General features: G+C 57.9%; 1 protein-coding gene across 5 annotated transcripts in view; it reads right to left on the bottom strand.

Annotated features, from left to right (window-relative positions):
- Positions 1-23,784, bottom strand: part of GRB10 (growth factor receptor bound protein 10) — a 123,254-nt gene extending 99,470 nt beyond the window's left edge. For 2 of the 5 annotated variants that reach the window (XM_039862819.1, XM_039862822.1), the window contains exons 1-2: positions 23,658-23,784; positions 19,434-19,604 (exon numbers count right to left, since the gene is read on the bottom strand). In XM_039862819.1, the coding sequence (XP_039718753.1) occupies positions 19,434-19,565 (132 nt within the window). In that variant the 5' untranslated portion in view covers positions 19,566-19,604; positions 23,658-23,784. Of the gene's footprint in view, positions 1-19,433; positions 19,612-23,657 lie in introns of those variants that run through there. The other 3 variants (XM_039862820.1, XM_039862817.1, XM_039862818.1) reach the window with 3 other exon arrangements.
- Between the last annotated feature and the right edge of the window lie 2,315 nt (positions 23,785-26,099).

Raw genomic sequence — 26,099 nt, 5'->3', positions numbered from 1 at the left:
CTACGAGAACAGCCATTAGCAAGACCAGCCAGGACACGGGGCACGCCCCAAAATCCAATACCCCCCAACTTCGAGGCGTGGTTTTTTTTTTGTGGTTTTGTTAAAAAACAAAACAAACTGTGAGCTCTAAAGAAGCAATCTCGGAAACTCCTTCCCGCCCTTTGCTTTTCTTTCTTTCTTCATTTTTAACTTTGTCATTCTTTGTTAGTTTCAGGCAGAACTTCATGTTTTAAAGATAATCACATCTCTCTCTCCGTCTCACCCGATACACTCCACGAGTCACTACTATGGGCTCCAGATTTTCGAGATAAAGTACGACGAGCATCCCGTACACAAAAATTCCCAAAGTGGTGCAGAAAAGGACAGATTTTATTCAGGCGAAACAGCCTGTAGACCAGGGACACACGGCCCGTGAGGAAACGTGACGTGGGTCCGGCCGAGACACGGGGGCCGCTGTCTCTTATAGAGAGAGTCCCCGCCCAGGCTCCCGATGGGGCTGATTTTATGCACATGAGGTTTCCAAACTCATACAGTAATGACTGGTTGGTACCGGGCATTCTGACTGGTCATTCTAGAACAATTCTGATTGGTTGGTACGGATGCTATGGAGGACAAAGTTGCACAGAATAAGGCAGGTCCCAGCCCACTGGACGAAAGGCCCAGGAGCGCAGGGCGGGAGGCAGTGTTCAGTCTGAGTCCTCCCAGGTCTCAGGGGACGAGAGGAGCCCGTCGGCAAATGGCTGCAAGGCTCTTACCACCCGCGACACGGGGCCCTCGCTGGCCCTGGGGCGTCCATCTCAGCAGGTAAACTCCTTCTCGGGGCTCCTACCGAGTGAATCTTTCTCTTGGGGTCCACGATACGTAAGGAAAAAGTGCTCTCTCGGCTCAGAAAATCAAGATGCTCACTAGGACCGGGGGACGCGGGCTGACCCATGGCAGAAGTGGCTGTGACCAGCGCCAGGGGCTCTGAGACGCCCGGTTCCAGCGCAGCCGGCAGGCCTGACGGGCAGGAAGCGTCCCCGGCCTGGGGGCGTCAGAAACGCTCCAGAGCGGCCGCGTCCACTTTCGTTACCGTCACCAAGCCTAGCGCTGCGACCGTGTGACGTGAAAGAGACAACGTCATCATTTCCGCGTTTCAGTCCTCGTCCTCAGCAGCTCGCTAAGTGCCCACCGGCCGTGCGGCCCAGCCCGTGTGGCCGGACACCAGCGCTGGCCGGCCGGGCCCCTGGGACCTCCACTGCCAAACCAACACTCAAATCCTCGGCGTGTAGCAGGTCCTCGAATACCGTCATTTCGTTACAGTTGATGGTGGGGGGGGAGATTCCAGGCCAGGGTCCCGTCTGGGTGACACGTCTGTGTCACGTCGGAGGCGTGCGACCTCCCGTGTCTGTGTGGATCCTCTCTGGGGACGCGTGTCCTCCCACATCTCTGGATGTGCATGAGGGAATGGTGTGTCTACACCGTCCAGTCTGAGTGCGTGTGGAGTGGACGCAGCCTGGAGTGGAAGGGAGTCCTGGCCAGCCAAGTCCCCTCTCCTGCCCTGAGCTCCTGCGAGCAGCTCTGGCCGCCTGACCCTGAGCTGGGAACGAGCGGGTTGGGGAGAAAAGTATCTTACTTGTTTTTATTCACCTTTCTTAAATGTACGTGTGGCTCGCATGTATTTCAGTGTTTCATATTAGAAGTGCTTTGGGTCTTGTAGAAGTTTGGTGATGTTTTTGTGACCGGGACTATGCGTAGGAACCTAACTCCTGTCATACCCATTAGCCTCTGGTAAAGCTGGTCTCGTTATCCGTCATTTCACTTGAAGTCGGTTTCCAAAACCCACTGATGCTAGAAAGTGAGGATTCATTGTGCAGGGCAGGGAGGCAGAGGGCTACCCCGAAAGCCGTCCTGGGCGGCACATTTGTGTCCCCCAAATTCACACGTTGAAGACCAGTTTCCCACAGGGGCAGCATTAGGAGGAGAGACATCTCGGTTTGAGCAGGTCATGGGGGGGACCCCCACAGTGGGATGACTCAGACCTGAGAGCTGGCTCTCTCTCCCAGTCCACCATATGAGGACACAGGAAAAGGTGGCCATCTGCAAACCAGGAGGACGGCCCTCACCGGACACCGGCTCTGCCGGCGCCGCGGCCTTGGACTCCTGGCCTCTGGACCGTGAGGAGTGAACGTGTGCTGCTGAAGCCCCCGGTCCGTGGCGCTCTGTCCAGCAGCCCGAGCTGACTGACACAAGGGCAGACACGTCGGCCACCCGCCCAGCTCAAACTGCTCGCGAAGGGAGGAGGCTTCCATTCGCTGCTCCTAACCTCGCAGTGTGCGCGGCCCTGCCCTGGACGGCCCCTCGTCACCCGCTGCGCCACGAGCAGGCTGCCCTGCGGCCCCCCTGGTCACTTGCACAGGACGCACGGGCTTCGGGGGCTCTCTCGGAAAGCAGAGTGTTCTGGTTCGGCAGAGAGTCCCCACATCCGTGAGTCCCAGCACCGAGTCAGAGCGTGGCAGCCCCACGAGAGGTCCCCGGCTGACCCCGCAGCTCCCACCCAGCCATAGGTATGGCTCAGCCCCACTGTGCCCTTTGGGGCCCGAGGAATGGCTCTGACACGGTCTTATTGAGGTGCATCTCTCGGATTTCACCCACTAGTGAACCTGCCATAGCGGAACCTGACTGCCCTGGTCCGGACTGGTCACCTTGTTCGTGGACGGGGCCCACCACAGGGCTGCAGCCTGGCAGACGGGACCAGCCGCGAGCAGGCCCCCCCGCCACACGCGGCGTCTCTCCGCCCCCCCCGCCTCCACTTTGCTCCCCTGTCATGCATGTCCCGGGGCCCGAGCGTGCCTCCGATGGCCCTGTTATGTCTGCCCGGGACCCGGGAGGCCAGGTGGTGGACGGCAGCCGCCCTGTGATGCTCTCTGGGTCACGGCCCCTCACCTGCCTCTTACATTAGGGTTCACAGTGACAGCTGACTTGGGTGGAAACGTTTCTGCTTTCCAAAAACACAGACACAGCAGCACTGCAAACGTCCCCAAGCCGGCCAGCCACTCCCTGCCCAGCACGCGCGCCCATCCGACTCGCGGGCGGCTGTGCAGAGACAATGCTAAACACAGGGACGCCTCGGCTGGTCCCCTCACGACGGAGGAAGGAAATAACCTGCCCGTCACACGCAGCTGGAAAAGCCAGTGTGGGAAGCCGGACACGCGAGGCTGTGCAGGTAAGGCCGCCTTTACCTGGCTCCAGTCACCCCTGTAGAGAAGGTGAGGGTTAGCCCCTCTCCTCCTCCAACCCCCAAAGACTCTCGATTTAGAATTACCACGAAGAAAGAATATTCCTCCAACACCAGTCAAAAGGCGTCTGCTGTTGAAGACAGGACACCGTCCTAAGGGTCTCAGGACCCAGGAGGTCAGGGCAGGCGGCCGAGTGGCCTGTGTCCCTCCCTCCTTAACAGCCACTTTCTTACGTGTTTGCTTTAGTCCTGAAACACAGTGTTTTCTCATAAATGTGCTCCACAAACATTTACAGAGCGCCTACGCTGGTCTCGATCTGGGTGCTGTCGGTCACAGCCACCTGGAAGAGTCCCCACCCTAAGCTAGTGAGACGCAGGCGCAGACCACATCTCGGTCCAGACCCCGTGTGGGGAATGGGGGCAGAAGCGAGTGTGGACACACGCCCATCGCCGCTGCCACTGCCTCTGTGAGAACTGCACGCACACGTCAGAACACATTCCACGAACGTGTCGCGTCTGCGGGTGTCTAGCAGGGGACCCTCAGCCACCGAAACCCCCCCCCCGGGGAAGAACCCAAGCACCTGCTCACTTCTGTAGGAGACCTAGCTACTCACACAACACCGACCACAGAACAGGCCTTCCTCACGGCCGGGAAAGTCTGGCCCCTGGACCAGAGGCAGAGCACAGGAGGAAGGCAGAGCTGACGCCCACCTGGGCTCAGGTGAGTGCACCCCAAAACATGCAGCATCCCTCACTCGGCTGGAGCCTGGGGACTGAATTCAGACAGCAGCGTTTGGCATTTCATGACTTAATTCTCCTCCTGGCCACGGAGCTATTAAAACAGTCCCAACAGACGAACTTCAGATGGCCTCCTGAAAGATGGTTAGAATTACCCTAACTACATCTTTTTAGCTTCAGATTTTCTCCATGCCACTGTCTGAGCGTGAAGTCGAGGGCTCGGGAAAGGTCAGAGCCATCGAGCCACACACCACGAGGCCCAGCTACAGGGGAGGACGGTGCGTGTGGAGGCCTGAGAAGGAATCTCAGGAATCTTTCATTTTGACCAAAACAACCTGCTTTAGCGACTGAAACAGCTTCCCTCTGCAAACACAGGTCACGTACACCTCGTCTCCCTCACCCTCCCCTCCGCTCCCCAAGGTCACTGTTGCCCAACACCTCAGCACGGCCCCTGAAACGCTCTGCGGCTGGCCATGCCGCCCCTGCGAGGCACCGTAAAAAATAAATATTTGGTCTTTGTCCAGTTCCGGGCGCACAGCTCCTAAAACTCTTGGAATCTCAAGAGTGAGGACTGTCTTTTGTACGCTGGTGAGATGACAGGTGGCTGGGGGCCCAAGACAGCGATGGCTGGGGGTCGGTCTCCGGAAGGAAGGGGGCCCGAGAGGGGGCTGGCCCTTTGGGCGACGCCTCGCCGCCTCCAGAGGGGAGGGGGCCGGAGGGGCCGGCGACCGAGCTCATCGGCGAGGGCCAAAGAGTCCGTCCGTCTCGCCCACGGAAAGGTGCCCTGCGAGAACCCCGAAAGGACAGGGCTCGAGAGCTTCCGGGTGTGTGGATACTTCGGGGCGCTGGAGGGAGCAGAGAGGGCACGGGGCGCCACCTGCCCCACCCACACCCGAGACACCCCTCCAGCTGGCAGTCCCACAGAACCTGGCAATCTGAGTAAAGTGCTTTCCCGAGGGCTCTGAACAAACCGTCCCCCCAAGTCATGGCGGGGACCCCAGTCGCCGCACTGGGCCACAAGTCCGGGCGCTGTCGGCGTGCGGCAGCCTCGTGGACTGCGGCCCTCCCCTTGCGGGGTCCCACACGACGCCCGCAGCCGGTGTCAGGGCTTCACGGACCCGCGGGACACCCGCCGCGGCCCAGGGCCAGAGACCCCGCGTCCGGGGCCCTGCGCGCTCGGGGTCGCGTGTTCAGTAAGAACGGCCTCGCCCAACAGAGGAGGGGTCCGCGGCCCAGACTGCCCCCCATCCCCTTGCGGACCCCACTGCCCCCCACCACCCCCGCGGTCCGCGCCCCTGCGTGCCTCGGGGAGGCGGCGGGAGCCCCTGGACCTGTCAGCACCGCAGTGGCAGGGGGCGGAACGTGGGTCACTCCGCTCTCGGTGGTGACACCCTTCCCCCCTGTCAGCACACCTTTTACCCGTCAGGTAAAAAGTGCCGCCCCCGGGTCTCTGCCAATGGACTCTCCTACGTCCCAAAGTGCCCATGGGTGGCGCTTAGCCCGATGCTTGTCTCAGTGGCCTCTACACACCTTTCAGTCACAGGTAAAGGCCACCGAGGACAGGAGCTCTGGGCAGCGTCTGGGGGTGGCTGAGATGCTGCCACTGGCCCGTGCGTCATGACCCCCCAGACTCGGCTGTGCAGAGCTCCCCATCCCCCTCATGCTGCTGCCTTCCCCCTCCCCCCACCCCAGACTCACGCTGACCAAAGCCGTCGCCTGCACCCAGTCCTGTCGAGGTGGCTTCTGGCATTGCCATTCCCACGCCGCCCCCATATTCCACCCCGAAAGCGCATGAATGAATGTACGGAAGACGGGGGCCTCGAGTCTCCCCTCGCCTTCAGCATCACACATCGGGCGTCTCCAGGGACCCTCTACAGCGGACACAGCAGACGAGGCCACTGGAAGGCACGGATGAGGCCCTTGCAGGACGCCCGTCCACCTTCGCAGTGCGGGGTGCTGCCGGCCTGGCTCGGGGGGCCCTGCCCCCCAGCGCCCCCAGCACTCCCTACTCGGGCCTCTGCCTTGGCGCCAGCTTGGACTGAGGTCACGTTCGGGGGGCACCCTCCATCAGTGAGGCCCAAAGCCCCCCTGAGGGGGAAAGGGGAGGGCTGGCCTTCCCCTCCCAACAGCACACTGACTTGAGAAATCTAGTTACTTTCTTCCTTAAAAGGCGTTACTTAGATTTATATATAATGGATTTACTATTATTCTTTTTATGGAGGAATAAATATTTTTTAAATTTCTGTCTTCACTTCTAAAACGGCAAATACCAACGTACTCGGCCACGTAAACACAAGCTCTGCGAGATCTTCAGTCACATTTAAGAGTGTCGAGGGGGCCCGGGAGCAAACACTGGGAGGACTGCCACCTCCACGTCCCGATGGGGGGGCCAGGACCCCGCCAGCACCCCAGACCCGGCTGTGCATGGGGGGCAGTCCCAGCCACCCCTGGCCACAGCAGCAGCCGCCATGCAGCTCTGCAGAGAAGGCGTGGAGCCTTCTTTGTTCAGAAAAAGATTTTCTTAATAACGACGCTGAGTTTCAGAACTTTTCACCAGAGACGTGGCCAGGCAAAGGGAGGCCCCTTGCCAGAAGCTACGTGGACTCGCCCCTCCCGGGGAGGATGGGGCGGGGGAGGAGGGCGAGGGGGGAGCTCTGAGCGGGGGTCCCGGAGGGTGTGACCCTGAAGAGCAGCTCGGCTGTGGGGCCCGAGGGCTTGTCCTGTGCGGTCTGGCCAGATGCACATCTGAGTCATCACTGAGAGCATTCTTCCCTGCCCCAGAGTAAGCCACTGCGAGGGGAGAGTCAGAGGGAAAATGTCACATGTCCAGTATTTCCAGTTTTCTAGCAGAGTTCCAGCGCCGGCCTCCTGGGGCTCCTGACACTCACAGACACCAGCGTGTCACCATCTGCCCTCACCCTCTCCCTCTCCCGCGTGAAACCAGGGCCCGAACTCAGCGCACACGTCAGCGGCCAGAGGCAGACCCCTCCCCACCCCGCCCCGCCCCCGCCCCCGCCCAGAGGAAGCACAGCCGTTCTCAATTAAGGCCGATCAGGCTGCCTGTCTCCTGCTTTAACTGCTTGACGTGGGAGACCAGAGCCCACAGCCCGGCTCGGGGGGGCGGGGACAGAGCGACTGTGTCTCCCCGAGCTCCTCAGAGTGCCCCACGGCCGCCAGCTGCAGGATTACCGCTCCCGGGACTCAGCACGCGCTTAACGGGGGAGAGAGCAGCTATTTCTGGCCTGGGAACGTGAGATTTACCCTTCCAAATGGGGCAAGGATCTTTGTGCCACTTGTCACTGCTGCCCACAAGGACCCAGCACCCGCGAGGCTGGAGGAGAGAAACCAGCATGATGAGCTTAGGAGCTCACCCCTGGGAAGCCCAGATCGCCCCTGAGACGTGCTGAAAAGTCCGACGAACTGAAACGGCACATATGCGCCCCGAAACCCGATTCAGAGGGGACATGAGCAAGCGTGTGGGGCGGGGACGTAGAGCGGTTCAGGCGACCCCCTTCACGCCATGACCACCCCCAACGAGCGCGAACACTTTGCGAAACAGAGGCGGGGGGAAACTGTGACAGTCGTGTCAAACATCAGGCCCCCGCTTCCGAATGGCCGCTTGACCTTCCGGGCCTTTGAGCGACACTCAAAACTCTGAGGTGGCACCGGGTCTGGCACCCAAAGCAAACTGGTCTTACATTGCGACACGGGACACAGTAACACCACCCGTGTTCCCAAACTCCACCACGTCCAGACCCCCCGAGGCCTGAAAACTCCCCCAGAGAATGGGAGTTACACGTGTGCCAAAGACCTACAGTGTGCGAGGCACTGTGAAAACAATTCACCTACGTTTTCCTTTAATATTTACAAACCCTGAGAACAAAGGATCGACATCCTCGGGTGTGTGGGTGGGGGGTCCTTTCTTAGTACACATGTTCCCACTCGTCCGAGTTGGTGGGCTGCTGGAAACACGTGACTGCTCCCTTCTTCCCTCCGGGGTACAGAACGCACATGACTCGGGGCCCACAGGTCCGAGAGAGTCGTTCTAACTCTTCCACTTGACCCTGAACAAGGAACGTGACTGCGAGGGGCCCCCACTCCCCCATCTACACAAGGAAGACGTGCTCTCCCTCTCTCCCTCCCTCGCGGGGTCCCCAGGATCACGTGCAACCCTGGTAAACTCGTGCCAGGGAGAGTAAGGAATTCACCACCACCCAGTCGAATTCCTGCCCTCCTCCTTCCCAGACAGCGGCACAGTCCCTTGCGGAGGGGCGTGGAGCAATGCAGACCCCGCACCATCCCCCGCTGGACCAGGGCAAGACGGCCACATCGAGAGCCCCATAGCAACCAGCGCGAGTTTCGGTGTCTTGCAAACGGTGCTTCTATCCAGACTTCACTCTGCAAATGTTCACATCTAAGCAGCCTTCTCTGAAGCACAAGGATAATTATAAGAAGAGAGGATTCTAGAGAAATGAAAGGCAAAACAGTTCTAAGATGCACACACACACACACACACACACACACACACACACACGACAAGAAATGCCAGAGGTACTTGTTTCTCAGTAACTAAGTGTAAATGATTAAACCCTCCAACTAAGAGGCCGAGATTGGCAGAATGGAGGAAAAAAACACATAATCCAACTGTGTACTGTCTACAAGAGACTCACTTTAGATCAAAGGACTCAGTCAGACTGAAAGTTAAAAGATGAAAAAGACGTTTTCATGGTAAAAGTAACAAAAAGGGAGTTGAGGTGGCTGTAACAACATCAGCCAAGATCCATTTTATGTGTAAACTGTTACAAAGAAGGACGTTATACATTAAGAAAGGGTCAATGCACCAAAAAGATATAACAATTATAAACATAGATGCACCAAAAATCAGAGCCCCAAAAGATAGGAAGCAAACACTGGCAGAAATGAAGAGAGAAATGGCCAGGTTCTGTAATCATGGCTGAAGACTTTAATGCTCTGGTTTCAGTAATGGGCAGAGCCACCAGCCTGAAGATCAATAAGGAAAAAGAGGACTTGAATAACAGTACAGAGCACTTGGATGTCACAGACATATGCAGAGCACCCCACCCAGTCATAGCACACTGCACGGTTTTTTCCAGCACATATGGAAGATCCTCCAGGATAAACCATATGTCAGGCCACAAAAGAAGTCTTAACAATTTTTAAAAGATTGAAGTCATAAAAAGTATCTTTTTCCAACCACAGTGGAATGAAGCTAGAAATCCACAGCAGAAGTCAAACTGGAAAATTCAAAAATACGTGGACATTAACGCAGTCTTTAAAAACCAACGGGTCAAAGAAAAAAAATCACAAGAGAAAATTTAAAATATCTTGAAACAAATGAAAACAAAAATACAGGATGTCAAAACTTATGGGAAGCTGCAGAACCACTGCTAGGAAGAAATTTTACAGCGATCAATGCTCCTTTTAGCAAGAGAAAGATCCCAAATAACCTGAATGTATACCTTATAGAACCATAAAAAGGAAAAAAAAAAAAAACTAAACCATAAACAAAAATTTCTTTAAAATGGATCAAAGACCTAAATGCAGGAGCCAAAACCATAAAAATCTTAGAAGGAAACAGAGACCCTGATCGCGTTAAATTTGGCAATGACTTCTCAGATACGACCTCCAAAGTAAAGGAAACAGAGGGATAAAACAGATAAACTTAATCAAAATTATTATTATTTTTTGTATTTAGGACAAGAGAGTGAAAAAATAACCCACAGTAAGGTACAAAATAGTTGCAAATCATACATCTGATAAGACATTAACGTCTAGAATACACAACGAACTCCCACAACTGAACAACGAAACGCAAATCAAAACCACAGTGAGATACGGCTTCACATCTTTTAGGATCTTTGAGGACGGTTATTATTTAAAAAAAACTTAGAAAATTCAAGTACTGGAAGGATGTGTGGATAGACTGAGTTACGCATTGCTGGGAGGAATGTAAAACAACGGCCGCTGTGCGGAAACTCTTTGGCAGTTCCTCAAGGACTAAATATAGAATCGCCATATGATCCAGCAAGTCTTCCTAGGTATACACCTGTTAAAAAAAACCTGAGAGCAGGGCCTCAAAGAGGGACTTGTGTGCCAGTGTTCACAAAAGCACTACTCACAACCGCCAAAAGGGGAAAACAACCCAAATACCCGACAACCGCTGAACGGACAGACAAAGGGTGGTGTGTACACACACCGGGACGTTAATAGTATCCAGCCATAAAGAAGGATGAGGCACCGATGCCCGCTACAACACAGGCCAGCCTCGCAAACATCACACTAAGTGGAACAAGCCCGGAGCAAGAACCACGCGTTGAATAATGCCATTCACAGAAATGCCCCAAACAGGGAAATCCACATGGACAGAAAGCAGGTTCGCACTCAGGGTTGTGTGGGTGATGGCGGTAAGTACAGAGTAGGGGTTCCTTTCCGAAGTCATGAGCCGTTCTGAACCGTGCCGGTGCTTGTGCATACGTGTGACCATGTTCCCTGGGCCCTGTATATACCGTATGTATCATCTGCCCACACACACGTTCTAAACGCTCATACCTATGAAGATACTAGTTATAACCGTACACTTTAAATTGAGTAAATTGTACGACTTGTGAATGATATCTCAATAGAGCTGTTTAAAAGAGGAGACTCTAGGAAAGACTAGCCCCGTGACACAGTCAGCACAAAGCGGGCACCACGCCCCCCAAATCTGGAACCACCACAACCGCCGACCTTCCTCCTGGAGTGTCCCACGAAATGTTCTGAAGGTTCTGCCCTAAGAAACGAGGCTCATCGACCCTGACGTTTCTAAGCACATGGTTGGCCGTGACCACGAGCTCTCGTGGCAACTGTGACCCTCCAGGAAGCACGACACCATCCACCGTCCCTACCTGCCTAAGGAGACGCTTCGGGAAGGATGACGAAGGAATGGGGTTCAAGCCCCATGGGACCCATCCACCCACGCGCCGAGCAACCGGGGGGGCAAGGACACAAAGTTCCAAAGGGTCCGTTATCCGTGATGCGAGGGAGGGTTCTGGTGGTGGACGTCGGAGGAGGTGGAGGGAAGCCAGGTGACGCACCGTCAGACGTGACGCACGGAACCCGGACTCGCAGAAGCACACCCAAAGCTGCAGGAATGCCACCTCCAGAAGCGCGAGAAACAGCCCCGCTCCACCTGGCCACACGATCGGAGCCCACGCCCACGACACGGGCAGGGCCCAGCCGGGCGGCCCACTGCGCCATCCACCTGGGGACATCGGTGTCCTCTCTCGCCACTGCCTGGGGCCCTTGGAGGTGCTGAGTGGGGGTTCTTGCCTGTGATGCTGAGGCCTGAAGGTACTAGGCAGGACCTCCAGAGAAGTGAGGTGCTCGGTTTACACACTCAGTGGGAGCACACGCCCCACCTGCCCCAAACGCAGGCAGGTCCAGCTCCAGACCGCTCGAGAGTCAGAAGGTTTCGAACCTTTCTAAGTGTTCTCTTATCACAAACAAAAGAGAAACCACCGAATAAAGCCCACGGGAACCCAAGTAAATGTCAGAGCAGGACACTGTGCAAATATTTACAAATGGAATAAAGTATGGACACATTTAAGAATGCCACTTGTAACAACATAGGGCTATTTGCTGAAAAATTCTTGGCAAAATTCCTAGATTAAGTAATAGCATTAGTAATAGCTCTTACAGGATAAAGTTTCCTTTTCAGGGACTTTCTAGAGAGAAAGAAACTGAAAATAAAATGGGAGGAAAATGGCCAGCAGCGCGCGAATTGCCAAGGTGGACAGACGTGCCGTCTCGGGCCCCGCCCCGGGCTCCCTGAGTCAGGACCTGCATCCGGACACGACTTCGAGCAGATACAGGCGCGCGTTAAAGTTCGAGAAGCACTGGTTTCAGACACGGTTAATATTTAACGTGTGTCATACTGCAATGTGCCAGCGCCCTCCAGGAAAATGAGAGGGATCCGTTTATATGGCTTCTTCTGAGTTGACCCCTGCCATCCCCTCCCCCGCAGATGTCCCTATTCTCAACCTAAGTGGGGCGGGAACAGAGAGGAGACAGACTGGCTCCTCGGACATCTGTTAAATGTCCTCGTCAAGAGCCATCCGGAGCCTCCCCGAAACTGTCACCCCAGGTGAGCGCTCGACAACTGCTAGGCGGTGCACGGCCATCCATGGCAGGGGCAACAGACCGAGAGCCACCAACACTGCTCCAAAAATGCTCAGGGCAGGCCAGACACAGCCAGGGACAGGAGAGAAACCACGCAGAGCTGACTTGCGGGTCCCCGTGGCACATTCGGGATTTCCTCACCCCCACCCCCTATATCAGACTTGGGCTGGGGGCATCCCGAGCTTGGCGGTGACGCTTTCTTGTGCCTGCGGGCAGCTCCCCGGGAGCCCCTGGAGCAGATGGTCCCTGGACGCCCTGCCCAGGGGGACAGAGAAGGGGAGGAAGGGAAAAGCGAGCGGGCTCCGTGCAGACCTCCTGGCCCCCCATCCGAGACACTGCTCAGCGATTTCCTGTCCCCTTAACCTCGCCTAGGAACAAAGCCACTCCACATGGGAGCGGGGAGGAGGGTGGTTTTCCTGATCAGTCCAAATAAGCTTCATGGAAAGGGCTCACGTACCAGGATGGTTTGGGACGGGTTAGAACTTCGTGGGTCGTTTCCAACCAGTGAATTCTATGAAATATGAGTAAATCTGGCACATCACACCAATTTGGGGTTTGATGTGTGGCTGTGCCAAATGCTCAGCATGCTTCTCAGTGTCCTGCGCTGGGTGGTGCTGGGTGAGCCCTGGGGACTGGGCCAACTTCTTTTTTTAAGCCTGATGAAAAAGACAGAAACAAGAAGGCACACAACAGCCTCTTTTCACACGTTCTCCCAGAAGCGCAGGACCCCGGGGCCGAGACCACCCTACCGCCACCCTCATCCTGCCCTCGACCTTCGGGTTAGGCCACGGTCCCGGCAGGCGGGAGCTGCCAGCTTTCTGATCGAGCGCCAGAAGCCCGAGAAGTCACAAGGCTCAGCACACAGCCCCTGAGCTGGGGCGACTTTTGAACAAAGCATAACTTCTCAAGCTTTGTGTCCTGAAGGGTCACCTGCCTGCTTCGTCAAGATACGGATTCCAGGTCCCAAGCCCAGAAAGCCAGTTTCAGAGGTGAGGGCAGGGCTCGGGGACGCGCGCCCAGCGCGAGGGGGCTCTGAGGCGCCTTGGCACTGCCTGGTCTTGCCAGCGCATTCCTCCACCTGGGCATCTCCAGAGTGTAACTCACCCCGTCCGCAAGGAATGTGCACCTGTTCCAGTGCGTGCAAGTCCCCTAAGCCACTTGTACCAAATCACAGTCCACACCCCCAGGAGGCACCCGGCTTCTGTGGCACCACGAGGGTTGAGCGTCAAATTCTGAAATGTCGCCAAACTCCAAAACTCAAAAGATTCAGTGTTCTCTAGAAGTTCAGAAACCCAGCTCTGGGTGGTAATTAAGTGATGGCTCAAGGATCAACTCGGCATGCAGAGCCGAAGAAGAGGCTAAAAATAACTCCCGGCTTTGTTCTGCAGTTCCTCTAACCCCGGGAACCAACAGTGAAGCCCCGTTAATTCTCCTCCTGTGCTCTCCTGCAGTCTCCGACCTACAAGGGGTACCTGTCGTCCCTGCTTCACGGGGACAGGGCGAGGAGAGCAGCAGGCACCCACCGGCACTGCACCCCGCGCAGGAACACCGCACCCCGCAATGACACTCGGCTTCGGGTTATGGTCGCCGGCCCCCCCAAATCTCAAACGCATGTTCTTCTGCGGGTCTTTACCGCCTTACAGCTGGGGGGTGCCAGAGAGAGTAAAATCCCATAAGCCCCCCTCCCTACCCACTCCTTCCCCGACTCACGCCCAACGCACAGAATTCGTGTCAGGGACTAAAGGGACAACCCGGCAAGCCACACAGAGAGGAGTAGGGCAGAGACATGCGCAAGGCCAAAGGCAGCGTCTGGTCCCATGGCCACTCCTGAGCGGACTCCCCGAGGCCCAGCATTGGCAGGCATCTCCGCGTCAAGAGGGCTGGTGCCACCTCCTCCCTGGCCCAGTGCAGAGTGAGGTCCTCAGCAGTGCAGACAGCGGCCTCCCTGGCAGCCCCAAGACCTTGATCGACGCTCTGGTAGGGACTCCCGCCATCAACCAACAAGTGGCAGTGGATCAAAGGGACGATCAACGTGTGAAACAGGTGATCTGATTGCTTTTTTTTTTCTGAAGAGCCAGGACCAGAAAGTGCCACCTGTGTCTGGAGCAGTGAGTTGAACTCGACCAGAAGTGTGAGGTCTCCCCACACCTTATCGCTCTCCCTTAATCGTCCAAAAGGTCCCTCGATGACAGAGGGGGAACTTTGGGGCAAAGTGACAAGATGTGTTTATCCCAGGCTTTTCTACCAGACCAAATGTCATCGAGGTTTCAAAGAAGTCCAGGCAGGACTTGGTACCCGTTTCTGGCAGAGAAAAAGGTCCATTTCCCAAAGTCCCTATCTGTGCATTTCCCCAGCTGCTCCCACACCCACCGCCCGCCATTTGGCTGAGAGACAGCGGGCAGGTTTATCTGGGTGCAGTTATTACTTGTTACATATTAAACAATTAAGATTAGAAATGGTTACATAACACCCTCCGACAGCAACACCCACGGGGCTGCGGGATCCTGGGCGGCGGTGGGCGGCCGGGCCCGGCTGCGGGGCGCACGCGGCTGCGCGGGGCCCCTGGACCGCAGGGGCCGCGGCGGGAACCGGGCGCCGCAGGCCGCATCCAGCTGCGCGAAAACGCGGACAGCAGAGACACCCGGCGGCTGCGGCGGCCACTGCACCCGCGCATGCGCCGCGCGGCACCTGCCGCGCCCGACTTGCCGCACGGGGTCGCTGCGCGCACGCGGCTCGGGCCCCGGCGGCACCGCGCGGCGCATGCGCGGCACGGCGGCCGCGCGGCCGGTGCGCTGGTTCCCACGGCTGCGCGCGGCCCCGGGCGCGCGGCGCACAGGCTCGGCCCCCGGGGTCCTCGGCACCCCCAGACCAGGCTGACGGGTTCCGACACGGAGAAGCGGGGACGCCGCCCCGCCTCCCGGATCCGCCGGCGGGATGCAGCCCCACGACTCCGCGCCGCCCGTGCACGCCGCGCTCCGGCCGCGCCCGGAGCGTCAAGGGCCGGCCTTCCGAGCGCGGGGGCGCGGGGCCCGCGGCCTCGTGGGAGTCCAGGACCCCTGCATTGTCCCCCGTCCTCCTCCACGGGCCACCTCCGCCCTGACGGGCAGGGACACACGCTGGCCACTCCCGGGACCCCAGCGTCCGCCCCACTCACCCGTGAGACGATACACGGACGGCTAGGGGGCGTCTCCGGCCCGCCGCCACTCAGACGCGCGTCTGGGCTTCGCCACCCTCCCCGCCCACCTGCGGGGACCCTGTGACCTCCAAGGCCAGCCAGCTCTGCTGGTCCGGAATCTCCAAAATGTCAGAGCAGGAACAGAGAGGAGGAGACAGACTATTTCTTGAAGCCACAGGCATAAAGCGATTGGACGTGACAGGAAAGTAGAGCTCCACTTGACATGACGGCAGCCAGAAAAATACTCGACACGACGCGTGGAGGATCCGCTCCACGCTGCTCACTTTACACACATACATAAACACGCGCACTCGCAGAAAACCCTGCCACGCATGAAGGGGACAAGGCTTGGAGATGTGAAGTGACTTGCACGAGGTGACAGCAGCAGAGCTAAGCGCAGGTGACACTCCTCTCTGTGGGAGAACATGGTGGGAAGAGCTGAAAGCTGCAGACGGCCGTGAGGACAGCAACACTTAACAGTGGGCAAGGGGTTCCCAAACTCAGACCGACCCCCCAGCCCCCAAGGCAGGGGCATAAAGGGAACGGAGAGCCCTGTTCGGAGGCACAGAGAAGGTGACAAACTACTCCGAAGACCCGCGGCCAGGCCAGCATGGGACCCCTAACTCGCCAGACTAGGAGCGTGAACAAACAGATGTCACTCCAAGGAGGAGGGCTGCCATGCTCAGGTCCAGTTCCTTTGCTATTCAAAGGTGATCGAATGGACGTGGCTCTCAGGCAGGTCCTAAGAGCAGCCACAGCGGAATGTCCAGCCAGAAATGAGGGGCGACGAGCCCTTCTCAGGGCAGATGGCAACTGGCCTGGCCTGCTCCCAGAGCTGGACGGGATGCAGAGCAAACCGAGGCACAGAATCCGACCCCGAGAATCCTAGAGAAATCAGTGCAGACAGACAGACCTGCCCAAGCGCCCAGAGTGAGCTACGGGCCAGGAGAAGCAGCTTGTCGTTGGGACGCCTGCAGCCTCCAGGGTGAGAGCAGCAGGAACACGAGACAGAGGGCTTCCTCTAGCCACACGCCGCTAGAGGAATCTCAGGGCTCCCAGCTCGGGGCCACCAGTGCTAACGTAGGAGAGCAAGAGGGAGACAGACGGGGACTCCAGGAGGCCGGCCCTGCGCCGCGTGCCCGCCCGCCCGCCCGCTTCCCCGCACCTGCACGCCGGAATCGAACACGCACAGAGCTTTGTGCCTGCTCTAGGCTCTACTTCCTAGGTGGGCCAGACAAACTTATGTAAAAACTGGAGAAAAGAAACTTCAGGAAAAAGCAAAATACAAAACACACAAAAACTAGTATCTCCCCAAAAAGAGATTTTTTTTTAAAAAAAGTGCATCTATGAAACAAGACTATTATGCCATTAAAATAAGAATAGTCGTTTGGGGTGACGATGCCATGCCCAGGCAGCCTCACTGACTATAACGCGTGCGGGTGGGGGAGGCAGTGGGTACGTAAAATATCTTTGTATTTTCCACTCGAGTTTTTGCAGTGAATCTCAAACTGCTCTAAAAAATAAAGTCTGTTAAGAAAGGAATAATAAAAAATAAAATAAAATAAAGGTGGCCCTTAGAAATTAAAAATGAAAACAAATTTAAAAGTCACTAGAAAGCTTAAAAAGTCAAGTTGACATGCTTCAAAACCTAGAACACCACGACAGACACAGAAGAGGAGATAAAAGATAGAGAACCAGTCCTGGCAGCTACCACCAAATAAAAGCCATTCTCAACGGAGAGAAGAGGAAAATGGAAGAAAATAAAGAATTGATTCAAAAACATGTCCCAGCCCCAAAGGGTCTGAGTTTCCAGTTCACAGGGATAAATGTACACTCCCAACAGGGCCCATCTTCAAGGCATTTCCAAGCGGACACAAAGAGAACACCATATAAGCTTCCAGACATGAAAAAGAGAAAAAGGAGAAAAAAAAGAAACGAACAACAACAACAACAACAACACACTGAGTTTTCACACAAAGAATCAAGAACCTGACAGTTCATTTCAACCCCATTCTGCCTAAAGACAATGAATGGCAGAAAACTACGTCTAACTTAGAAGTCTGTTCTCAGACAAACCATCAGCTGTGAGCGGAGAATAAGGACATTTTCAGACACGCGAGCTCTCAAAAAAAAAAAAACCTGCACACACCTCGTTTTTGGAAGTTACTATGGAACGTTCGCCATCAAATTCTGGAAAGAAACCAGGCCGGAGGAGTCGTGAGCCCAAGGGAAAGGCAAAGGGCATCATCCCGGCATGGTGGGGCCAGAGGCACAGGAGAGATCGTTTCCAAGAGATAAAACTGCCAAACACCAGGCGTGTGAAGGGACATTTGCACAACTGTGTCAGTTTGGAGTGAGGGTGGGGGTAGGGAGTGATAAGTACATAAAGGACTAAGCAGATGCAAAAACAACTCCAGGAGAAAACAAAATGTCCTACGGGACAGAAAAAGTTATCACGGTGGACTCCAGCCCGGCCGCCAGCCCGTTTCAGGCTGTCGCGGGGGTGAGAGCAGTGCACGCTGGTCCGCCCCGTCTCTCCAGGAGAGAAGCCGGCCAGAAGGGAATGCGGGAGCAGAGCAGACGGACCCTCCTGCTGCCAGTTCCCGGGAGGCAGGGGGAGTCCAGAATCGCGTGGAAGCTCTTGCTGCGGCTGCAGGGGTGGGTGGGGGCAGAGTGGGGGTGTGGGTATTGTTGGGGGGTGGGAAGGGAGCAGGTGGGAAGGAATTGCAATACACACAGACATCTGCTTAGAAACGGAGGGGAAGGCAGGGAAAAAACCGACTCGTAAGGCTGGTTACTTCTGGGAAACTATTTGACTCTATGCACATATATCCCTCTGATGAAAAATTCAAAACCAGTCCGCCCTGGGACTTGAGAGATTCCAACGCTAAGTAACATTGTGAATGGACAGAACTTGTGTAGGGAGGCCAGGCCTATCTGGACAGGGCGGCCACATGGGAGACTGCCTGTGGCCCTGCAGGCCCCAGGGAGAGGGGCGTGATCCAGGCAGGGGACAAGCCGCCCTTCCTGCCTTACCCCTCCCCCAAGTGCCAAGGCACCAGCACACTGCGGAGGTGCAGGCTGAGGTCTCAGAGTCGCCTTCCTCCAGAAACTTCCTGAAGGGGTTTCCGTGAGACCCACGCAATTCTTCAGAAGAGGGAAGGGCATTCTAGAAAAGGCACCCGGCTTTGGAGCAAGGCATTGCCCTTAAGCCAAAGGAGACCTCCTACGTGCACGAGGCCACCGCACGAATGGCTGCGGCTGAGCGTGCCCCAGCTCTTGGTGGCTCTTGGTCACTGTGGCTTTCCTGGAGCGGGGAATCCTAACGCCATCAGTACTATTAGATGCGTGGTATTACGAAAGGTTTCTCCGAAAGGGTGTTCTCGACTCGTGAAAGGTTGGAAAAAGCCACTGTGCGACACACTCAGGGATGCGAGTTAAAGGAACAAGCCAGTTACCGGCGCCCGGCTCCTCGGCGAAGCGGACACTCGCAGGGTCTCTGTTCTGCGGCAGCCTCTGCAGCGGGACCCAGGCGGCTTGTGGCTGAGTGCCTGGAGGTCCGCTCCGTGGGCTCCCGCGTGACAGGATGCGACAGAAGGCACCCAAGGGGTCTCGGGCACCCTTAGTGGTTCTCTCTCTTTCAGAGGCCCCCACGGAGCTTCCAGAGTGACACGCCTGACTGCTTGCTCACAGGTGGGGCCACACAGACCATGGTCCACCAAGCATTCCCACCTGCAGCAAAGTGAGGAGTGAGGACCCGGCCACCCGCCCTGCTTGGAGCTGTGCTGAGGATGACGATGCTATGGTGAGGGCCAACAGGCATTGAGCTCTCTCTGTGTCAAGGACTCTAGGAGCCCACGTTCCCAGGCGAGAGTGTAGCTGCTGGTGCCCAGGCCAAGTGACCTGGCCCCCGAACCCGGCCAGGACTCCGGAGGGACGCCACGCTGCTGCGCCCACACAGCCTGGGGCAGCGGGCAGGCAGAGACACCCCCAGTCAATCCAGCTGAAGAAAGTGTCTCAGTGGCCTCCAGACACCAACCCACCGTGGGGGTCCTGAAGACAGATGCCCCCGGCTCTGCATGCCGGGGCCAGAGAGCCCTCTGCACACCCAGCGCGGCCGCTCACCTGGGCTTCGGCCTCTCGGTGGTCTTCGCATTCTTGCTCCTGGCTGCGAGGGATCAATTCTGATGCCTGTTCTTCACTCTCATCTGGCCGGAATGGTTTGCAGCCAGGTGGACTGGACATTCTACTGCCCATCTCCGCTGTCGCCTCGTACCTGTGAGGAGTTCGAACCACCTGCCACATGCAGGCAATAAAAGGACTCTCACTCATAGGGACTGATGCTCAAAGCAGCTCACCGTCCACGCAATAAGGTTTTGGACAGCTAACCTACACAGAGCACTAGGAGATGAAACTATGCAAAGCAGAGTCCTCTTTCTGGCAGACCTTGCAGATTAAGAGAAAGCAGGACATTCACGCACACTCAAAGCACATTCAGACTGCTCAAAGCCAAGGCAGAATGTGCCAGAAGCAGCGTCTGCGAGCTCTCGCTGCGAGCCTCGCACTGTGTCAGGGTCCACACAACTCCGCCCGCACCCACCGTCCCTACACCGCTACGAGGGGAGCACCCCGTGACCCCCACTGTGCCCGTGAGCTTGGTTAGTGTGTCTGGGCTCGCCGAGCCAGTAAACAGTGGAACCAGGTGTCAAACTGAGATGGCGCGCTGCATTCGATGGTCAGGACTGGCCGCTGGCCTGGGCGACAAGAGGGCGCCAGATGGTGGGAGGCGAGCTGCTCCCAGATCCCATCCCCGCAGTGGGTGTTCCGGCCCAAAGGAGAGCCTGGAGCGTCCACACAGGCGAGGGGCCCCTCCCCCACACCACAGGTAAACCCGGCGGCTGAAAATAGGAACCGGTCTTGCTTTCCCAGGGGCATCTAGTCTTGATGAACCGCCTCCATCCCCGGGGCCCCAGGCAGGAACCCTAAAGCAAGACTGTGCCTTAACGGGGCTGAGGAGTCATTTCCACCTCGACACCCCGCGTGTCTCTCGGTCCCAAGCCATCCCCTTCCCACGCAGGCCAAAAGTCCACGTGTCCCCGAAGCAGGGAGTGAGAGCCATTCCGTCCCACCCCCAGGGGGGTTTCTGAAAGCCCCCGGCCCTGGTTTTTGTTCTTGCCGTCTGCGAGGACAGTCATGCCGTCTCTCCTCGCTTTACTACAGAAGGGCCTTCGGCCTTCCCAGGAGCTGGCGGCTTTAAGCTTCGCCTGCTCACGACTCCTCCCGGTGAACAGGCCCCGTGATCACGAGCACGGACGAAAAAGCCCATTGCTCAGAGATCAGTCCCGAAGCTCCTGAGAGCCAGGGAGGGCAGTCGGAGGCAAAAGTGTCCCGGCCGGAGAAAGAAGGCGGGGGACAGGGGCAGCTCCCCAGAAGTGTGCAGCTACAGTATTAACACAAATTAAATGGCAGCCCGTGCTGGAACGGATGAGACCACTTACACACCCGTTAGCACAGGCCTTGTAGGAGGTCCCCAGGTCCCCAAAGCACCTGTCTGCCAAGCCTTGCCTACCAAGTAGCTTAACTGTATTTTTTGATAATCTCCCATCCATCAAATAAAAAAATCAAAATCAAAATAAACACTCCACCAGCAGAAAAAGTTTTATTTAAATTTTGAACATAAGACAGGTTACTTAAATGAAAAAACAAACACTTTTTCCTCGCGAGCCCATGCAATTCCACTTCGGTTTAAGGGACGTGGGGTTTATGCCACAAACTGCAGACGCGCAGGCTCCCTTCCCACGACACAGGACAGAAGTCCCCTGCAGGCAGCTCTCAGAGCTCCAACGGGCCAGCCGGAGGCCAGCCCTGGACACGCGCCCGAGCACGTCTGCCGTTTTGTGGGTGTTTCTTCCCCGCAGTTAAGGTCGGACAGAATTCCGAGGAAATGGGTTCTTGGCACGATCTCACCTTTAAAGTGTTAGGTCTTATCCGATTCACTGACCCAGAATTTCTAAGACACGGAGGAGCGTCCGTCCACGCAGGAATTTGGTTCTACACATAGCCAAGTCTTGAACCAGCCGTATCGTCACAATCAAAAGTTCTGGGCCAGCTCACAGATCCTGACTTCGTCCTCTGCTCCTAGTGGGCACTGGCTGGCCAGCGACGGTCACTGTGACGTGGCCGCTGCTGCCCCACGTTCTGACCCTGCAGCCTCCACCACACACAGCCCTGAGCAGGTGGCCGGCATGAGCCTGCCCAGCTCCAGGATCCTGGTCCACAAGCAAAAGGCATTTTGCCCGGCCCAACGCTGCCCCCAAAACGGCCCAGGCCACAGGCGATATGCAACAGATGACTTTAGGGGTGCACGGCTTTTATTAAAACACCGTTTTAATGACAATGCGCCTGACTGCCATATCGAACTCACGACTTGGTGGATGTTAACATTCTACCCCAAAGTAATTGTGTATTTAAGTATCAACAATGAGTAGACCAAGGAAAATGTCGATAATGGCAGAGCTCCGCAAGGCAGGTGCCGCCCTCCTCGTTCCCCGGGTGCGTGACTGCCGGGGACTCCTCTCCGCCATTTCTCTTTGTGCAGAAGCATAAAACACACAGGACTAAAAAAAAAAAAAAAAAAAAAAATCCAAAGCTTGGGCTCCGGTGACACCTACGTCGTGTGCTGGCCACGTGCCCCTCGGCATGCCAACTTAACCTCCCGAGCCTCGGTCTCCATTCCTGCAAAATGGGGGTCAGGGGGCAGCAGAGGATTAAAAGCAACGAGGCTCTGAACGGGTCTCGCAAACGGTGAGATGCTACAGAGCTGTCGGTCGCTACACTTCTCGGTTGCACAAGCCCGCTGTCTGGGTGTGTAACCGGTCTGTCCTCAGGTCCCCTCCCTGCGATCTGCAGCTCGGCCTGCGCGGCCCTTTCTTCCACGGGCTCCCGATGAACCTCACACGTTGCGTGCAGGAATCCTAGAGCTCTGCTTCTTCACAGAAACACCTAACCCTCTAGATCATTCCTGGAAACACGTCTGGTTTCGGGGGACTTTACGGGATAAAATCCTCCCCTAAGACACACTTCGTTGTCCCCATAAGTCAGAATTTCTTCTGCTACGGAAACCTAGAATCCACCTTTTTTTTTTTCCCGGGAGAGGGTGTGGGGGGCTCTAAGTCAACTCCTGCGAGAAACTACCTTCTTTGTGCTGAAACGCCCGTCGACGCCTGTTGCTGCGCTGACATGTGTTCTGAGTGGAACTGAGCGAAACGTGAAGTGGAGTCCCATGTCTGAAGCTGGGGGCTCCAAACGGCTGATTCAGCGTTTTCGGAAACAAAGTGTTCCGGGCCTGGCGCTGGAAACGGCAGCACCCAGAAAGTTGGGCCACTACGCACGTTCACTCAGAGCGCTGCTTGTTTGGGTCTTTTCCTTGCATCTCTTGAATGAAACTGGGTACGTTTGCAAGAAACCATTCTTTCCAGTGCAGCGGCCAGATCCGGCACCGTGTCGCCGTCACCTGTGGCTCCCCTGCAGTACCCAGCGTTTGCGTCAAAGCAAACGACCAAAAGTTGGCGTTTCTTCCAATCCCAAGGAAAAAAAAAACAAAAACAAAAAAAACGAACACAATAAAAAGTGGAGAATACCCTAATTTCCATAACGCACATGCTCCAGGGCCTTCGCCAGCCAGGCGTTTGGAGAGGCAACGAGCGAGGCGGAGGGTTGCATCAGAAATGTCCTTCTGCAAACGGAACGGCGCTTATCGCATTTCCACGGCTGGCGGGCGGCTAATCCGCGAGCCCTCGACTCGGGGTTAGGCCCCGGCGGCGGGTAACAGGGTCACTAACGGACCCAAAGAAATGATCCCTGGGCCCGCCGCGCTCGGCCGGGGAGTGTCGGGCCGGCCGGGCGCGGGCGCGCCGGGGTTGCGGGGGCGCCGGCGCCCACCCTCCGCGGGCCGGGAGCGCGGCCTTGGCCCTGACGGGCGAGCGGGCGGGCGCAGCCCCCACCCGGCCCCCGCCCGGCCCGCCAGCTGCGGGCGTCGGACGGGATGGTCCCAGGAGGTGCCGCCCGGCTCCACGGTCCGGGCTCGGAGACCCGCGCGCACACCCGGCCCCGCTCCTCCGCGCCCGCACCCCGCTCCCCGCCTTCGCGCGTCGCGGGCCGAGGCCCCGGGCGCCGCAGCCCCCGGCCCGGAGGCGACGCCCTTCCGCCCGCCGCGCCCCCGCGGCGCCCGGCGTCCCCGGCCGGGCGGCCAGCGCGCAGACAATGACGGCGCGGGGTCTGCCCGCCGCCGGGCCCGGCCGCGCCGACCACAAAGTAACTTGCGGCCGCGCTCCCCGCCCAACTCCGTACCTGCGCGGCGCCGCTCCCGGCCGCCTCCGCGTGGCTGCCGGGGACCCTCGGTGCGGCTGGGCCAGGCGCGGCTCCGGCGGGACGGGCGCGGCGCGCCGGGCGTCCCAGCCCCGCCGAGGGGCTGCGCGCAAACTTTGGCTCCGCGCGGGTCCTCGCGGCCTCCGAGCGCTGAGCCCGCTGCCGGCGCGCCGCTCGGTCCTGCCAGCCTCCTCCCGGCTCCCCACCCCCTCGATGGGCTTTAAACCCGCCCGGCCCCGCCCGCCGCCGCCCGCCTCCGCCTCCGCCGCCCCCGCCTCCTCCCCCGTCCGCTTTTCCTGCTCCTCCTCCCGCCGCCGCCGCAGCCCGGACCGCTCGGCGGCCGCCAGCGCGGGCGGAGCCGCGGCCTAGGCGCAGGGCGTGGCGCGGGCGCGCGGGCGCGGGGGCCGGACCCTCGGGGCGGCAGCTGCCCGCGGCCGGTGCGATGCGGGCGGCCGGGCGCGGGCGGCCGGTCCCCGGGGCCTGCGTCGCGGGACCCCCCAGCCCCAGACGCGGGACCCCGAGGTCCCGGGCTCGGGCGCCGGAGGAAGACACATCGGACCTATCCCGAAAGGCAGTCTGCAAGCGAATTCTTTGAAACTCCGTCTTAACTGTGCGGCCCAGATCCTGCATCCCCGCCACCCGGGGAGGACCACACGGGGCAGTCGCGGCGGTGCCGGCCCGGACCCGGGAGCCTGGGTTCGCGGGGTGCGCGCACAGCCAGCCAGGTCTGGGGCCTGGCCGCTCTGAGCCTCAGTTTCCCCAGCTGCGCGTGGGCGCTGGCGCGCGGGCGCAGTGGGGAGGCCCGCCTCCGGTTCTTAACGCCGCCCAGCCTCGGCGTCTTTATCTCTGAAATGGGCTCATAAGCCCACCTGAGAGGGATCTCCTAACTGTTACGTGAGGTCGTATCTGTAACTTAGTGACGGGCAGGACAGTTAATGGAAACTATTGTCATTAAAATGTTTTTAATGTCTCTCCTGAGTCAAAATTATAACACAAACGGTAACAATAATTATGTCTTTTCTCGGGTCTTCACGTTATAAAAATAGCGACAATAACTTACCCTCACTGAGTGTGCATTTGTGTTAAACATTCACCAATCTCGCACTCGGCCCCCGCCCCGGCCCTCCAAGGTCGTCGCTGGGCGATGTCCACGATGCAGACCGGGACACTCGGTCTCCTAGAGGTTGAATAACCTGCTGAAGGTCAAGTAGCTGGTGAGCGCAGAGCGAAGATGGCACCCAGGCCCTTTTCAGGCACTTTTCACAGCTCCTGCTTTTCGCAACTTCGAGTGGACAGATTACATCCAGGAGAGGTCATCCTTACCTGTGCCTAAAACACAGGTAAATGTCCACCCATGGGTCCAAGCTCGGAAAACCACGCGCCGAAGATCTAGAGAATGACGCAAAGCGTCTTCGATTGTCGGGAGACCGGGACAGAGGACTCCTGCTGCCGACAGGACCGGGGGGGGACAGGAAGGGGCAGAAAGCTCCCCTCCGGCCGCCTTCTGGGAGCGTGAAGCTTGACCCTCAGCGTCGCGGAAGCCCGCAGTCAGCAGCGAGCGCCCGCGCAGCCAGGAAGCCCGCGCGCCGGGTCTTTCGTAGGCGTTCGCGAAGCACCTGCGTGCAGAGAAATCGTCCGAATCGTTGCCGGCGGTTTCACGCCCGACCGCCCCGGCCCCGCACACTTCCAGTCCCTTCCCGCGAGCGGGGCGCTGTCCTCCACAACCTCAGTACCCACTTCATTCGCAAGTTTGTATCGATCGAATGCGGGCGTCTAATCCAGGTCCATATTCCGCTGCTGCCAGCTGATCTGATAACGTCCTCTGCAGTGTTTCCCTCATCACGAGATGCAGGGCAGGCTCAGGGACCACCTTTAGCTGTCTCAAAACGGACGGGTTTTCAAGCATTAGTATTCACGGAGGAGGGGGTCACAGTAAAGGTCCCCGGGGCGTTTCCCGCTGACCCCCACCCGGAGCTCGGACAGGCACTCCTGCCCCAAGCTTCCTGCTCCGCGCAGACATCGCACACACCTCTCCGCTCTGGGCAGGCCCGCTCGGGACCACCCTACCATCCAAGTTCATGAACTGGTCTCCCTTGTGGCCACAGGTGCTGCAGCTGTCCCCTGGCCGGTGGCCACGCCGGTCCTGTGGGTCCTGTGGGCAGAATGCACCTTAGCGCTTTCCCCTGCCCCAGATTCCAAATGGCCACTGCCCACGGGCGGCAGCCAGGGCGGACTACCACCACGCCATGCCTGAGCGAGCCTGAAGATCCCAGCCAGCTGGGGGCAGGGTGTCCAGCTTTGTGTCCAAGCCCTTGACGGAGGGAAAGGCACTGGCTGCAATTAGGTGTCAGGACAGGGGACCGGATTTTGTGACGGTGAGAAACTCAGTTATCCACACGTGCAAGAAGGCTCCTCCAGCTAAAA

Source organism: Pteropus medius, unplaced genomic scaffold (genome assembly GCF_902729225.1).
Source record: "Pteropus medius unplaced genomic scaffold, Ma_sr-lr_union100, whole genome shotgun sequence".
NCBI classification, from domain to species: domain Eukaryota; kingdom Metazoa; phylum Chordata; class Mammalia; order Chiroptera; family Pteropodidae; genus Pteropus; species Pteropus medius.
The sequence above is the reverse complement of the archived record's forward strand: the minus strand, read 5'-3'. Positions and strand labels throughout refer to the sequence as shown.